This window comes from Lampetra fluviatilis, chromosome 35 (genome assembly GCF_964198595.1).
Source record: "Lampetra fluviatilis chromosome 35, kcLamFluv1.1, whole genome shotgun sequence".
In the NCBI taxonomy this organism is placed as follows: Eukaryota; Metazoa; Chordata; class Hyperoartia; order Petromyzontiformes; family Petromyzontidae; genus Lampetra; species Lampetra fluviatilis.
The window spans coordinates 8,239,679-8,257,474 of NC_136309.1; the positions used below are offsets into that span (position 1 = coordinate 8,239,679).

A 17,796-nucleotide genomic window follows, 5' to 3' on the forward strand; every position below is an offset into this window, starting at 1 on the left:
ATTAAACTATGACTAAACTATATATTTTTATTTGACCAGATAAGGACAATTGAGCTATATAGCTCTTTTTTCACAAGCGACCTGGCTATCAAAAATTATAGCTCAACGAAGCGGCTTATCACGTGTAAATGTGTAGCAGCCAAATACTCTAAATGCACGTGGATTCTAAGTGTGAGCGGAAAAACTGGAGGGCCCGGAGTAAAATCCACGCGACCTCGGGGAGAATATGCAGAGCAAAGCCTAATTATACAGAAGTCAGGGTTGGGATCGAACCCACAACCTCCTGCATACTAGCCATGGTAGCTAACGTCTCGCCACCCTGACGCCACCGCTCTTGTTCATTGGCCGTCATTTCTTTTTTAGCGACGTGGCCTCCTGCAAGCACGCTTGCCGTGCTTGAAGGTTAAAGGCGTGGCGTCTCAGTGTTGCGTTTCTTCCCTAATCCCCTCTCTGTCTCTCAGTGTAATTCCCAACACGCCAACCCTCAGCGCTTCTGTGCAAACTCTTCTTGCCTGCGTGTACGGACGTGCTAATGGCGCCGCGTATTTGTTCTCCACGACAAGTAATTTCTTGCAATGCGTGTCGTGCCCCTTTTGCGCGGACAGGTGCGGTATGATTTATATGGAGCCCCATCAGCTGGGCTGGAGGCCTCTGAAGGATTCCTACATGGAAACCCTGCCCAGCAGTCTCATGGATGAGCACCGAGAGCTGGTGCGTACCTTTATGCCCTACTGTGGGCATGGCCCTTCTGCAAATCGATCTCATGGCCCTTGCTTCGTCAAGGGACGTCACACTGAATCATCAGACTCTCTTTCACGAACTAAATTTGGTTGGGATGTTTTGCCCTTGCTTTGATTAATGCTTTGCATGCTGGGTGGAAACCGGAGTATCCGTAAACGAGGAAGAAACGTGATGCACATGCATGGATTCTTTCATGAATTCTAATTAGTGATGGGAACGTTACCCTCCGAGTTGCGTAGTGAGATGGCGTCACACGGTACGTGACGTGTGATGTCACAAGATTATGTCACGCGTAGTCACGTGATGGTGTGGCGAGAGCGTTCGTGCCGTGTTTTCTGTTGTCAAGTTATGGGTAACCTTTTAATCAATTTGACCAGTTTTCTATGGGCGAAGTGCCTAATACCAACACACTTTAAATACAAATATATATACATTTATATTGATTATCTCTAATAGAGTCATTGTGACCCCAACGATAGATAGAGCTAATGCATTAATAACTTCAACCTTCGTTGGAAAGCATTAAAAATTATCACACATTAGGTGATAGCACGTACAATGACATGCAAATGCCACGCATATACTCAATAGTGAAGTTACTTGACTTCCAAAGCACGATCTGTGTTCCCAGTTTTTGTCTTGTCAGCGTAATTGCAAGCGTTCATCTCTCCCTTGCTTCTTTGCGTAGGTAAAAAAATAAATTTTACTTTTACCCTCAGTAAAAATTTTTGCTGTGGTTGTCACACCTGATGATGATTGCTTGTGTCGCAATTGAAACGTCGTGATTTAATTTTTTTTTTTACCTTTTTTTTTGCCTACGTGACTTTACCGAAAGAACCAGAGAGTATGGATCCTTGCAGTCACGAAAACTTCAAACCTACAAAGTTGTTGTTGGTAGAGTACATTCACGCTAATCATCCGTGTCCCTCCAGCGAATACCGCGCGTGGTGCACAGTGGCGTTCAAAGTTGCTTCAATCCTCAGGTGGGTGACCTCTTTGAGTGGCTGGTGCAGCCGTGCTTGGACTTCATCCGCTCGGACTGTCGCTTCCTCGTGCAGACGTCGCCCATTCACCTCGCCTACTCCCTCATGAGGCTCTACAGCTGTCTGCTCGGTACTGCCGGCCGCCCCACGTCTCACACACCTTACACACATCGTGCGGCCCTCCTGTCAATGCAATAACGTCCGGTATTTCGGCAGTTTTAGTTCTGTTTTACTGGGCACGTCGATTCATCCTCGCAGCGGCTTTTGGCAAGCGATCGAACAAATACGGTCACTGCATCGCGCGATTTCAGATGCGCTTCTGCAGCCGTCTGGAACGCTCATTAGGAAGCCACTGGAGCGATGTGCTTTTAAATCTATAAAGAAAATGTATTTCTTTAGAACTGCTTTTTGTGTTTAGTTTGTTTGTTTTTCCCCCACACCTCCGATTAGCATGGTTGGCAACGTACGGTGAAAAAGACGTTCAACATACATATATACATACAAAATGTGTATGTGTAGTGGTGGTGTTGACGTGCGCCGACTGTGACAGTGATGGATCACGGGGCGGCGCGGGGTGCGGGGTTGGGCACGTGTTGTGGGCGTGGTGTGGACGCGCGCGCCGGGAGTGACAGATGACGGGGCGGCGCGGCGTGGGTGGTGAGGCACGCTGAGATGTGGGAAAACAGGATCGTAGCCAGCGCCCAGTGATTGGTCGAATAGGATGGGTGCTCGCAGCGACGTCCGCAGGTGGGGTATAAAGGGGGACGCGCGAGAGCACTCGGGGAGAGTTACCCAGTTGGAAGACCAGAAGACGGAGCTGAAGACCTAGTGCCCCGAGACCCCTAGTCCCGCCGTCCTTGTAGGGACCGGGGCCCTGTGTGGCTCGGAGGCGAGACTGTGGGACCCGGGGTCCGACGCCCACGTGGGTCGGGCTGGGGACCCACAGTCAAGACGGACACCCCGGGCAGGGAGTGTCCCGAGTAGCTCAGTGGGCGTTAGTCGCCAGGGTAGCTAAGTGGGTGTTGGTCACCCGAGTAGCTCAGGGGCGTTAGTCGCCGAGTAGCTAAGTGGGTGTTGGTCACCCGAGTAGCTCAGTGGGCGTTAGTCGCCAGGGTAGCTAAGTGGGTGTTGGTCACCCGAGTAGCTCAGGGGCGTTAGTCGCCGAGTAGCTAAGTGGGTGTTGGTCACCCGAGTAGCTCAGTGGGCGTTAGTCGCCAGGGTAGCTAAGTGGGTGTTGGTCACCCGAGTAGCTCAGGGGCGTTAGTCGCCGAGTAGCTAAGTGGGTGTTGGTCACCCGAGTAGCTCAGTGGGCGTTAGTCGCCAGGGTAGCTAAGTGGGTGTTGGTCACCCGAGTAGCTCAGGGGCGTTAGTCGCCGAGTAGCTAAGTGGGTGTTGGTCACCCGAGTAGCTCAGTGGGCGTTAGTCGCCCGAGATACTAAGTGGGTGTTTGTCACCCGAGATACTAAGTGGGTGTTAGTCACCTGTGAACGAGTTCGGTAAAATAAAGAGTGTGTTACCCGTGAAGTCGTCTCCCGCCGAGTTACTACATTACATATGTAAAGACGGGGCCCCGCAATTGCTTACTCACGTCACTGCTGGCAGAAGGGCTTCCGCTTGGTGGAGCTTGGGGCTCGAGAGAGCCCCACGACAGGGTATTTGGCCTCCTGTTCCTTGCGGGCCAGATGACTTGGAAGAGGTGGGAGCAGTACCCACACTTACCCCACCAGACACATTGCTGCTGATCGACCAATTGTCATGCACCCATTTATAATATTGAGTGGACAGAGACGGGGGGGCGGGGGGATTAAGAAATTTGCACTGTTGGTTCAGCTGCCATGCCAGGAACTTCCAGTATCTTAATTAAGCGCATCCAGCATCTGCTTGAATGTGTTTGATTTGTGATTGCCTCCGTACCTGCCGTACAAGGACAACGGAGTAGTGACCTCCGGATTGGCATCTCATCGTGTGCTATTAAGATGATTTTGACATTTTGATTGTGACGTCACCGAATTGGGCTTTGTACAAACTAAACTAATTTTTTTTCATTTTACCAGGTAAGGCCCACTGAGCTATGTAGCTTTTATCAGAAGCGACCTGGCCACAAATGACAGCACGTGATGTGGCTTACCATGTGGATATTTATATCAGCCAAATATTCTAAATGCATGTTCATTATAAACGTGGAGGGAAAAACCAGAAGACCCGGAGAAAAATCCATGCAACATGAAAACTGCAAATATACAACAGGCATCGTCAGGGTTGGGATCGAACCCACGACCCCCTGTGTTCCAGGTGAGGCAGTCAACATTTCGCCACCTTGGTGCCCCACCAACTTGTGACTCTGCCCCCGCTGTATTTTCAGACGAGCTGTCGGCACCGCGAGAGGGCAGCAAGGAAGCCCTTTCCAGCCAGCAGGTGACCATGTGGCTGCAGGGCCTCTTCCTCTTCGCCCTCGTGTGGACCGTGGGCGGCACCATCAACGGCGAGAGCCGCAGGAAGTTTGACATCTTCTACCGCAACCTGCTCATGGGCCAGGACGACAGCCACCCTCGTCCCAAGAGCGTCAAGCTCACCAAGAACAGCGTCTTTCCCGAGCGAGGTGAGGGTGGCATGGAACGGTCGGCGCGGCGGGAACGCAGTGGCTGGATCGGTGATCTCCTTTTTGTCATATGTTCTCGTTGCAGAGATGAGCGGCTGGTTTTTAGAACAGCGACGAATTGAATTTCCATTAGTACATTTGGCTTTCGGGCTATTCTTATAGTGCAAGACTATCAAGTGCCTTTGTTCAACAGGCGCAGTCTGTAGTAGTTCTGCCCGCCACACACACGGCCTTGACATTCCAGTTACCGCAATAACTCCACTTGCATTTGCATGGCAACTAAAATATGAAAACCCGAAGTGCAGTTTGGCTCCCAAAACTTGGTCTGTCCCTAAAAATTGTAACTGTGAGTGTTGTCCAAGAGTGGCGATTGATGACCAAATTCAAGTGTGAGAATCCAAGTGCATATTTTCCAGGTTGGGCTGCATGTTGAGCATTTATGCTCTGAGGCTTTTGCCACGCACTACTGCAGCATGCACCTTCAGGCGTTGAATTGAGAGAAGAAATTAAAAACACAGCTGAATGTGCAGAAGCCATACTTGGATTACTAGTGGCTACTAATAGTGACACCAAGGCCTCTAAGATTTGCAGATGCCGATCTTCTCTGCATTCCCAGGTCATAGAGGCTTTGACCTATGGGTGAACGAGCTTTTTCCCACATGGCACCCAGACTCTGGAACTGTCTCTCCAATGAGATATTAGGATCATTAAGTCTGTGAACATTTTTAAAGCTCGTCTTAAAACGTATCTACACAATTTTGATTTGAAGCTTTCGTGACTGCAGGACTCCATACTCTTTGGTTCTTTCTGTAAAGTCACGTATTTTATTTTATTTCTAACTACGTGACTTTACCGAAAGAACCAAAGAGTACGTATCTACACACTTCCATTTGTTCAACTTTTGGCTAATTCAGCAAATGGCTTTTAGTATTTATTTTATTACTTACTATTAAAAAAAATGTTTTACTGTCATGCCAAGTGTCTGCTGTGTCTTGTACGGCGCTTTGAGATATTTGATGAAAGGCGCTTTATAAGTAAATTTCTTATTATTAAGAGCAGGGGAACACGAAAAAGGAAATTTTCTTTAAGGCATGAGTGGGTACCATTACAATGTCAAATCAAACGCTATTGCCAATGATAGCATTATTTCGGTGTGCTTGGACCAGGCAGATAGCTCGTGGCACAATGTTCGAGGTAAATGTAGCATGAAAACGCCAAAGCTCAAGCCTGTTCTACCCTTCGTTTGGGAATAGAGACATTTTGACCTTTTTGCAGGTTCATCAGAACCAAATAACTGATGCCCTATCAATTCTTTAATCATTATTTTTTTTAATGCCACGACTCTGTATTGCTCTTGCATAAGGAATAGGACACGTTGAGCAATTCTATGAAATGCGGCTCCTTGGACTAAAACTGTGCGTATGCCTCTACGTGTCGTCCCTCTGCAGGAACGGTGTACGACTACTATTTCCTGAAGCAGGGAAATGGCCAGTGGAACGTGTGGACCGATTCCATCCAAGCGGACCAGCTGGTCATCCCGCCTGGGGCCAAGGTGAATCATTCCTTATTCCCCAGGCCCAAGGGTCAGCAACAGAAATAACAAAGAAGAGACATCTTGACTTAAAGCTTTCGTGACTGCAGGAATTCATATTCTTGTGTCTTTTGGTGAAGTCACAGAGATAGGTTCAAAGAAAATAACAAAAAATAACAAAACACTACGACGTTTCGATCGCAACACATGCGTTGGTCATAAAGTAGTGCTTGGAAGTAAGCCTTGGAATAAGTCCTTGAAAGTAGTCCTTCGAAGTAGTCCTTAGAAGTAATCCTTCAAAGCAGTCCTTCGAGAGCCGCATGCTGCTCCTGAGCCGCAGGTCGCCGACCCCCGCTTATGCCTCAAAAGGAAATTATTCCATTTCCTCGACATATGCTATTCCTATTTTTAGATCTGAATGTGAGACAAGTGGATGGTAGTGGTTAGCCGGGGTATATCTTCCATATCTGCACTGCATAACATGGGTGTCTTACATTGCAGTGAGTTGTATGTATGTATCTTGGACTTCTTCACACCGTACGTAGCCAACCATGCATGGTAATCGGTTGCTGGAATGAATGTCTCTTATGCTCTGTCATTGGAGTTGTTTGACCATACTTCACCACTCTGGTCAATGCAGATTGGTGAAGTGGTGGTCCTAGAACAAATTCATATATGACTTGACGTTAGCCGTGACCGGGAATCAAACTCATGTTTCCAGTTTCAGAACGGACCCCCGACAAGCACCGCAAGTAACAACTTTCCTCCTCATGACATTGAGTACCCAACTCTGTCCCAACAGGAAATCTCACCCAGTCACACGTGCAACGTGCATAAGCATATACGCGTACGTTCACATTCAGGGTGACACGCGCACTGTTGTGAGGGGGTAGCTAAAGACCCGGCCCCCCCTGATGTCTCCCTCGCATTGTGCCACACACATTGCAACCGCCCAACAAAAACCCCGCGCAGCTGTTACCAGGCCCTTCCCCCCCGTCCCCGCATGAACGAGCCCTCTCCGGGTTAACACCACCGCCCATCACCGTGCCTCCCGCCAGGTGTCGGACCTCATCATCCCCACGATGGAGACGGCGAGGCAGACCTACTTCCTGAAGACGTACGTGGAGCACGGCGTCGCCTCGCTCTTCGTGGGCCCCACGGGCACGGGAAAGTCGGCCATCGCCGGCAGCTACCTCCTGAGCCTGCCCAAGGAAAGCTACATCCCCACGGTGGTGAACTTCTCGGCGCGCACCTCGGCCGCGCAGACGCAAGACATCGTCATGGCCAAGCTGGACCGTCGCCGGAAGGGCATCTTTGGGCCGCCCATCGGCAAGAGGGCCGTGCTGTTTGTCGGTGAGCCACGCCCGCGCCCCACGCAGGGCCGAGGTACCTCTTTGCTTTTTTAATAGGAGGCGTGACACACGAGTGGTGCCTTCAAGGAGCGGGTGCAATGGTGGTATTCGAGTGTCTCTGTAAGTAAAAGAGTGTTGATTTCCATTGGTCGGTCTAAGCCGGTAGTTTTCATTGCAAAGCCTGCGGGTCCACTGGCGGCCCCTGGTGACTTTTAATGCGGCCCCTGGCGTGCGGCCCTTGGCAATACACGACATGTGAAAACACCCCATCGTGCTGTCAAACCCAATATGGCGGTCCTCACATTGATGTCTTATCGGCGAAAGTGGCCCTCTGAAAATTAGCGAAGAACACTGGTCTAAGCCATTCATTGAGATGCTGCCTTGCCATGATGGGTTATGCACATATTTACGTTGAACTTCTTTCGCACCGTTACGCAGCCAACCGTGCTCATTGGAGGTGCAGGGGAATGACAACAAACTAAACACAAAAAGGAGTTCTGAAGAAATGTATTTTCAATCTAGATTTAAAAGGGCACAGCTCCAGTAGCTGTTTGGTGATGTCACGTGGAGCAGTGATCACAATAGGACCCCAACGCCGTTGAGAAGTCGCCTCTCCCGTGCGTCAGTATCGACAGGCGTCATCGCTTGCCCGCATTGACCCCACCGCCCCCGCCCCCCCCTGGGTTTCCTTTCTGCGCAGACGACCTCAACATGCCGGCCAAGGAGGTGTATGGGGCGCAGCCTCCCATCGAGCTGCTGCGCCAGTGGATCGACCACGGCCACTGGTACGACAAGAAGGACACGTCGCGCCTCGACATCATCGACGTGCTCTTCGTCTCGGCCATGGGACCCCCGGGCGGAGGGCGGAACGACATCACAGGTGAGGTTCCGGCTCAGGGCCCACGCCCACATGGAGGTGAGGGGTGAGGGGGCATTGGTCAGGCTCAGCACCAAGTATCTCGAGTGCGGTTTGATGGTGACCAATGTAGGTTCATTTTGTTTTACTCTCGTGGCAATTATTTTGCTGTGCTTGTGTTTACGCAGACAATCCTCGCCGAGTGTCGAGACCCTATTTCAGGAGGGGTCCTGGCCAAGTTCAGAATCAGGAGAATATTTATTTAGACTGGAGGACTCCGATGAGCTATGAAGCTCTTTTTCACAGATGTCCAGTAGAGGCTGGGCCAGAAAGTAACAAAAAACAAACAATACAAAAACTAGTCAAGTTGTCGCAGGAGGGGGGCCGATGCGGCCTTGTGTATTCTCAATCGAGAAACTTGCAGGTAATTTTAAATCCTTGAGATGTTTTGGCAAATACCAGTTACATTTTGTTGGGAGAGGGGGGTTTAGTTTTGGAAGGAAACCAGGGAATTTTGACAAACCCATTCACATCAGGGGGAAAATATACAAACTGCATGCAGAAAGGTGCCTGAGTCGGAAATCAAACCCAGGCCCCCGTGAGGCACTACAATAGTTCCTTCCACTGCTACCTGCAAAGGTTGACAGCTGAAACTTTATTGAAAGAGTTATTTACTTAGTAAAATCCACGGGCAAAGCAGAGGGAATAAAAATGAAAGGGAAGTATTATTTTAAAAGTGTCAAAGCAACCAAAAGTAAAAAAGCCTATATATTAAAATTACATGTAAAGAACAACAACTCATTTATAAATAATGACTCGTACATTTTTTGTTCATGAACTACATTCGTGTCGTATGTACTTTTTAAAAGGTAAAGATACAGGGCAGTTTATATAAGGTTCTTCAAATTACTTCATTGAATCACATTTTTTTTCAGGTTCATTAAAAACGAGAACAGCCCTGGGACCGCCCGCATTGTTAATCGCATGAGATCCCCTCAACCAACACGGTGGCGAGATGTTAACTACCTCGCCTGGTATGCAGGAGGTCGTAGGTTCGACCCCGACCCTGACGCCTGCTGTATATTTGGAGTTTGCTTCTCCCCATGGTCGCCTGCATTTTCCTCCGGGTCCTCCGGTTTTTCTCTCAACATTTAGAATCAACGTGCGGTTAGAGTAATTGTCTGCTATACATTTACACGTGATAATCCACTTCGTTGAGCTATCAGCTGTGAACAGGTCGCTTCTGAAAAAGAGCTATATAGCTAAGTGGGCCATGCACAGCTCTTTACTCTCATCTGTCAGCCACTGTCTCCCCTCTTCCTCCCTCCCCTACCCACCCCTCTAATGTCCATTTTATTGAAATAATGCAATCCTGTAGAATTCCAATGATAGACTCTGCAATCAAGGACGCATACGGGCAGTTTGTTTCTTGTTGGAAGTGAAATGCGAATAAAAAACACAATACATAATGCAGAATGGTTTACTGGCAATGGCAGTAGATGGTTGTGTAAGTTTCGGTGATTGTCTCTTGGACAAAATAAGAACATTGTTTAGAGTCAGAGAGCTTGAACCCTTCTGCGCATTGCAGGTAGCGTTGATAGAAAAGCAGCTCGCAGACGATAATGGTTGTTATCAGTCTCATTTAAAGCATTCTGAAAGCAATACAAAAGTTTATAGTGGAGCAGATTGAGCCGAATTAAGTATATTGAGTTTTCAAAGCATGAGGGTTTTGAAAGCGATGCAGGAGCTTAGCAATGAGATGAATGGGTCTGTTTAATGAAACCTTTTGTAGTGTGAAGAGACCGATTATAATTATCAGAAGATATCAAGTCGGCACGATGGATGTTTCCATCATTGACACACACACACGTGCCTTCCACACACAAACACACACACATGCATGTGTGGTTGACTCAGCCTCAAATGAGTACCTGGTGCATTGTGTAAACATCGCCACTCGGGAGACAAGGCAACTCGTGATGCTGGTCACCGACCCCTTCCAGAGCCATGTCGGCCTTCGTAGGTGCTACTCCCTAACAGTGCTTGTCACAACAGTCTGTTAAGTCTATACGGATGATCTTTGTGTATTCTGGAAGGCTATCTGGAATTACAGGAATGCTTTAACACACCATATTGTACACGTGTAAACATAATGATCGTGCTAAGTGGAGAGATACAGCATCATCATCATCCATTGTGTATGAACTTATGAATGAAAGCCACCCCTTCCATCGCTGTCCCTATGAACATGGTTTTTCTTTCAGTAAATCCATCAATGTATTCGACATGACATAGATGTTCACAGAACACCACCCATCTTTTATTTGGCAGTGGGGTGGGGAAGGTCAAGCTTGTGATGTTTAGCCAGTTACTTTTTTTTTACACGAGGGGATAACAACTCAAGGTCATCGTAGGTCGGTCACCAACTCACCTGCAGTCGCCTTGCCGCCTTTCAGGTGGATGTTTCACACACATAATTGATGTTTGTGTGATCCACCAACCCTACTTCCAATGGTCATTATGACTACATTATCTCCAAATGCATGGATTATAAGCCAATATGATGATTTCTGACATATTTGACATTTAGCTATGGTTTGTTATTATATTCTTGGTTCTTTCGGTAAAGTCACGTAAAAGGGAAATAATATAATAATAAAAATAAAACAATAAAATTCTCACGACATTTCGATTGCAAAAGAAGCAATTATCATCAGATGTGAAAACCAAACCTGATGATGATTGCATGTGTTGCAATCGAAACGTCGTGATAATTTTATTGTTTTATTTGTATTATTTCCCTTCTACGTGACTTTAGCGAAAGTACCAGGAATATTAATTCCTGCAGTCACGAAAGCTTTAAATCGAAATCTATGGTTTGTTCTGTCATGCGGTAAAAAACAATTGTATTGACAAACACTAAGAAATGCACTGTGCAGTTTCTGAAGTCCAAATGTTTGTTTAACACATAAGCTTTCGATCAATATTATCCATAATAAAGTTTTTTTTATTTTTGGGTAAGATAGCATGAATATAATTGTGTCGTTAAACCCGCCACCACCCAACAGCCAATTAGTAAGGTTTTTACGTGGCAAACCTTACAAATTAGCAGTGTAGAGTGGTGGCGGGTTTAACGACACATTTATAATGTTTAAGTTTTATGAAAAACTAGCTACTACTGGCCAAGACTAATTAGAGAATCTATCGAAATTTAAAGAAATAAAAATAATTTTAACCGTTCGGATAGCTACTGACTTAGTGCTGCGTGGAAACGAATCATCAAATAATACATTGTTTAAATGCATGCCTATACAGGCCACCATACGTCAATAGGGATTACCATTGGTACGGCTATTTTAATGCACACAATGGACAGGAAGACGAGATCAAAGGTTTTGCATAATGCGCATGCATAATGTACGTTGCCTCAGTAACCCCCCTCCCCGTCACTTTGCGCGAGAGCGCAGAAGTATGGTCACTACATCTACGCCTCTATATAAGGAACAGGTGGACTTCTCCACAAATCTGGCTGTCGCCTGATGAAGCTAGTTGTAATTACTGCCGAAACGTTGTACTTACACAGGTGTGCTGTACTAGTGACGAATTGGCCACTTTCTGTTTACGTGACAACCATTACTAGTTGGCTGTGTCGGGTGGTGGTGGGTTTTAACGGCACATTTATATAGTTACGCGTTCTAACCTAAAACAAAATCTCTATTATGGACACATTCATATTTACACAATCTAACCCCAAAAAAACCTTGATTGTGTTCAAATGTTTGTTTTCAGGGCATGTTTTCCTGAGTTACTGCAGCTCATGTGGCTGCATTGGCAGAATACATCTTTACCCGTGGTTAATATATATATTTTTTATTACCCACCTTTAGGGCGCTTCACTCGTCACCTCAATATTCTCTCCATCGATTCGTTTGACGATGAGACCATGACGAAAATATTCAACTCCATTGTCGACTGGCACTTCGGAAAGGGGTTCGAAGGATCTTTTCTCAGGTGGGTGCCACGGACGCTGTTGCACATCAGTGAGAGGCCCAATCGTTGTTTTTCAAATAGCATGAGCTTGATTAGACTCGTGATATTAAATTGTTTTAGGAGCATTTGTTCGATGGGCCACATCGTCCGGATGAGACTCATTTCACATTCCCACAACCACGTCGCAGTGGCCCGGCCCAATATCATGATTCGGGAAAGTGGACCTGGTCCAGATTCCCCAATTCTCACAGCAGCAGCAGCATTACCGGGGCAAGCCAGCACAAACACCAACTGTGGGCCTTGTTACGCCACTTCTCCACTGGGCCAGCTTGGACTTAGCCGTCATGGAAACAGCCTTGGAGAAAGAAAAACAAGCCTAGATGTTTTCCTCATTAAATGCTGCTGGAAAGCAAATCGTCCGGAAAGCCTATTGACTTAATACTTTGTGAAACAAGCTTTCTCTGTGTATTGACTGTTATGCCAATTTCATGCTCGACAGCTGCAAAAACATAACCTCTCAAATGCTACTTGCCATGGTTACCTACCAGATTACGTACAGAAGCTCCAAATACCACAATTTTGGCTTGATTGCAATGCTGCGAACACCTTTGCAGTGCATAAAGGTATCCCACATAGCGTGGATAAGAAGCCTATTGAAGCGACTTCAGAAATATATTCCCGTGGTTCTGTGATAACGTCTCCCTCGGCTCCCCGCCCTGATGCCACGCAATGCATCGCTCACCGTGAGAGCTTCAGACGGACGTTTTTTCGTTTCGTGATAACGACACTCGACAGCACGGCTGGAGCGTAATAGCGGATAAGCGCATTGTGCTTTGTCAAGCCAGCCTGCTTGCATTTGCAGACTGGGGAGGATGATGGTGCAAGCCACCATGGGGGTTTACAAGGCCGCGGTGGAGAACTTCCTCCCGACCCCGTCCAAGTCCCACTACGTGTTCAACCTGCGCGATTTCGCGCGGGTCATCCGCGGGGTGCTCCTCTGCCCGCACACACACCTGCAGGTGACTCAGAGTTAGAATGTTTAGATATACTGGAGGAATCCGTTTAACACGTACGTAGGATTTTGCGACCAAAATCAGAATTCGATCACAGCTGTCCTGTGATAGAATTCTGAGCGCAGTTCACCGAGATGGTCATGGTGCATTTATTCATAATCAAGTATTTTTTTTGGGTTAGATCGCATAAATATAAATGTCTTTAACCCCGCCACCACCCAACACAACCAATTCGCAGGATTAGTCACATAAACAAAACTTGCCAATTAGTTACTACTTTAGCACACCGGTGTGTTGGGGAGTAAACCCACAACATTTACAATTAGAGTTAACGTTTCGCTCGTGAATACAACCAGCTTCATCAGGCGATTAGCCAGAATTGTGAGCTGGTTGTAATCACCAGCAAACTGATAGGAGTGCAATGTATAGAAAATCTAAGCAACTCACTTTCAAAATCAACTTTTTGTTTTACCAGGTAAAGCCCACTGAGCTATTAGATTATTTTTCAGTATCGATCTGGCCACAAATGATAACTCAACAAAGTTACTCACTATGTGGAAATTGAAAGCAGCCAAATACAGCAGCACTGAGTCGGCTCAATTCACTCCGCGTTGACGAAATGACCTGCCATCTTGTAGTCTAGAAGCGTTTGTTCAACAGGCCTAGTTCTGATGATGAGACCCAGAGGGCAGGGTCGACCAAGATCCACATTTTGCTTGCTTTGATAACATTACTGTGGATAACCAATAAAGCTGATATGGAATTTAAAAAAAATGTATGTATGTATGTTTCGCACCGTACATAGCCAACCATGCTAATGTGTACAGAGAAAGAATAGCATTCCGTTTATCTTAATGTGCAGGTTTTCACAGCCAATCTGATTCATAATTATTTTTTGGTTGAGGCCACGTAATGATCTGGCCAAATTTTTTAGACAGTTTAAGTTGTTTGGCTATGTGAGGTGGTGGATGGTTACACGACACAAATCTGGCCAGATCACTACGTAGCGTAGCTTTACCCAAAAATCTATTATGAATTGATTCTGCTTATATCTGCTCTTTACAGGGTGAAAAATAAACCGGTGTATTGTTTACTTCAGTGGGAAAAAAAATTGAATTGTCAGCTTAAGAAGTCATTGCAGTCACATGGGATGACGTGGCTCAGCTGGCTGAAGACTACAATAAAATAAAATAAATGAAAACAACTAAATTAAATCACGACGTTTCGGGCGCAACACAAGCGTCCTTCTTCAGGTGGGGACAACGTAGCGAAAGCACAACCGCTTAAGTGTGTCTAAGAGATGGCTGTGACGAGGAATTATATAGTCGCGGGGGGATGGAGGGAGGGGAGGGGCCATGGTGAGTGTGTGGGCGGGCTGTGGACTGGGAGGCATCGATGTGAGGAACGGGGAGGGCGTTGGGAGGCAACGCATGGAGCTCAAACTGAAGCTTTGTGATGCAGGGGGCGGAAGTAGATAGGAAAGCTAAGATTAAGCAGCCTTTTGTTATGCTGCCGGGGGGTCAAATTAGAAATGCGCAAGATGAACACTCACGTGTGGTAATGGTGATGGTAGTGTGTGAAGCTGGGGAATAGTAGTGTGTGAAGCAGATTTTTTTCCTACGTGATTTTATGAAATCTTCCAATCTAGAATGAAGACTAGAAGTTGCGACGAAGCTCTGTTGCCCGCTCCGCGGCACGGGGAAGCTCCGAGCTCTTAACCCCTTCCCATTGCGATGACATACATGTATGTTATCGGTTTTGCTTCCGATTGCTTTCCGACGACGTCTGTGTGCGACATCGGAACAAAATCAGAAGTAAAAGGCCATGCGGGGAGGGTGTGTGGTACAGTTTGGCGCCAGCGATCGTAGAGTGCGGCCGTGTCGCTACGGTTCTCTGCGGTGAGCACAATGTCTATAAAAGCAGCGGCGCTACACCTCTCTAAATAAAATTAACACCGAGCTGCTTGCAGCACTCCGAGATTCGGCGGTGAACAGGGGGACCCACCCTGCGACTTGCATACGTCCCGGAACGGGAAAGGGCTGAACTCCGAGGAACACGGCGTGGGCTCATGACCGATCGGCGTGTGCGTCGCAGGATGGAGAGAGGCTGGTGCGCCTCTGGATCCACGAGGTTTACCGCGTTTTCTACGACCGCCTCATCGACGGCGGCGATCGCGCCACGTTCTTCGACGTCGTCCGCGAGACCACGTCCAGCTACTTCAAGCAGAGCGTGGACAAGGTGCTGAGCCACCTGACGCCGACGGGCAAGCTGGCCGACGAGCACGTGCGGGGCCTCTTCTTCGGCGACTACGCTCAGCCGGACGCCGACCCGCGGCCCTACCAGGAGATCGCCGACCTCAAGAAGCTCACGTCCCTCATGGAGCACTACCTGGAGGTGCGCTGGGGGGGGAGGGTGTGGGTTGCGTAGGTCATGGGGAAGAGAGAGTTGGTTGACCGTAATTCACCACGCTGGTCGATACAAGTTGGTGAAAGGAGCACATTTTGGCTCGCCTCTCGCTGCATACCTGACTGGTATGGGTGCCTCTATGCAGTACGGCCGCTTAGATTTTGAAGGCTCCAAGGCAGTGCCGCATTGCAGAACCATGTGCACATGGGCAGCCCTTTGTCAATCCACTGCAGGTTGAGAGCTGTGGCACAATATTTACTCACATTCGGAAGGTCACAATGTATGTATGTATAACATGGGACATTTTTTTTGCCAGTATCACAGTATGAAAGATAAGCATAGGTTTTACCATTTCTGGCAATAAAATAGATGTTAAGATGTTCAAATACTTAACATTTTGCGAGGAAACAAGTCTGCATTAACCACATGTACTTGTGGTGAACATGCAAACAAAACATGCTCTGATAATAAAATATGCATTGTCTTTGGAACTGATTGGCCTACACCAGAGACAGGGGCCTTCTTTATGGCCTAGTCTCACCGGTGTCCGACCAGAGAACGCCAAAACGCGAACAACACAAAGCCAATGCAGGTGTCAGTGCATTTATATTCCAGATTTGAAGCTTTCGTGACTGCAATGATTCATATTCTCAGGTTTTTTCGGTAAAGTCACGTAGGTAAAACATTAAAAGTAATGAAAGTAAAATAAAACAAAACAAAAATAAAGACTTGTGTTGCCTCCGAAACGTCGTGAATTTTATTTTTGTTTTGTTTTATTTTACTTTCATTACTTTTAATGTTTTACCTACGTGACTTTACCGAAAAAACCTGAGAATAGTGCATTTATAGCTTGGGGGGAAAAGCGATAACATAATACCTATTTTATTGCCAGAAAGGGTAAAACCTATTCTTATTTTTCGTACGTATGTTTGTTGAAATTATTTCGCACCGTACGTAGCCGACCGTGCTAATCGGAGGTACAGGGGAAGGACAACAAGCTGAAATTAATGATTATAATCTGTGCAAAGTTTGCTCACTTAAACAAATGCTGCTGGATAATATTGGTCTGGAATAGACAATTGGCTGACGACTAAAATATTTTTTCTTTCATAGAGACACAGAATGGAGATGTGTGTTGTATATGCTATGCAGTATTCCCTCGCTGTTCGCGAGAGGTACGTACCGGAGATGCTCATGAAATTTCGTGGATAATGATATTGACCTATGGAAACATATCTTTTAATGAATTTCCTTAAATAAATAAATATATGGAAATGACCATAATAATGCAAAAATACAAATGGGTTCTAATACACATAAAATAAATCAATATTAACGTATTCAATAATTGTTTATGAATGAACTCGCCTTCATCTCAACGCTTTATCTCTCATGACTTTATCTCATCACTTTCTTTCTGTCTCTCTCTCGATGCAATCTCCGAGTCCCAGATTCTATACTCAGCAGTTCTACTGCTAGATTATTTTTTTTCCGCCTGAGGACGACCGCTTGTGTTGCGATCGAAACGTCGTATTCTATTATTATTATTTTTTTTTCTACCTACGTGACTTTACCGACAGAACCAAAGAGTATGGATTCCTGCAGTCACGAAATCTTCAAATCAAGATTCCCATATTCTATTCGCGGATAGCCAGACCTCGCGGACAGCAAGTTCGCGAACAGCGACGGAACACCCTATCAACAGACATGCTCCACAACAGCAACAACGCGCACTGCTGGGTTTGTCCACCACACATACTCACCGCCCGTCTGGCGCCCCCTCTCACCCGCCCCGCCGCAGGAGTACAACAACGTGAGCAAGGCGCCCATGCCACTCGTCCTGTTCAAGTTTGCCATCGAGCATGTGTCACGCGTGTCGCGCGTGCTCGCCCAGGACGGCGGCCACGCACTGCTCGTCGGCATCGGGGGCAGCGGGCGACGGAGCGTGGCGCGCCTCGCCGCCTTCATGGCCGGCCAGGATCTCTTCCAGATCGAGTTAACGCGCGGGTACGGCGCCGCTGAATGGAGGGAGGACCTAAAGCGCGTCACGCGCAAGGCGGGCGTCGATGGCAAGGCCACCGTCTTCCTCTTCAGGTGCAGCGACGGCATGGAGTCAAGGGGAGGCCGGAGGTGGCGGGGTTGTGTGGTGGTGGTGGAGGAGTGGTGGGGTGGTGGGGTGGCAGGGCTATGTATATTTGGAGTTTGAATGTCCTCCCCGGGGTCACGTGGATTTTTTTCTCCTGGTCCTCCGGTTTTTCCGTCCACATTTGGAAACATGCGTATTTAGATTAATTAACTGCTAAAAATGTCCAAATGATAAGCCAC

General features: G+C 47.2%; 1 protein-coding gene across 1 annotated transcript in view; it reads left to right on the forward strand.

Moving 5' to 3' along the window:
- Positions 1–17,796, forward strand: part of DNAH3 (dynein axonemal heavy chain 3) — a 124,996-nt gene that overhangs the window by 75,152 nt on the left and 32,048 nt on the right. The window contains exons 38-47 of the mRNA XM_078872890.1: positions 606–711; positions 1,725–1,854; positions 4,087–4,323; positions 5,772–5,875; positions 6,913–7,207; positions 7,907–8,086; positions 11,950–12,073; positions 12,915–13,071; positions 15,160–15,459; positions 17,273–17,565. Coding sequence (XP_078729016.1) covers positions 606–711; positions 1,725–1,854; positions 4,087–4,323; positions 5,772–5,875; positions 6,913–7,207; positions 7,907–8,086; positions 11,950–12,073; positions 12,915–13,071; positions 15,160–15,459; positions 17,273–17,565 — 1,926 coding nt within the window. The remainder of the gene's footprint in view (positions 1–605; positions 712–1,724; positions 1,855–4,086; positions 4,324–5,771; positions 5,876–6,912; positions 7,208–7,906; positions 8,087–11,949; positions 12,074–12,914; positions 13,072–15,159; positions 15,460–17,272; positions 17,566–17,796) is intronic.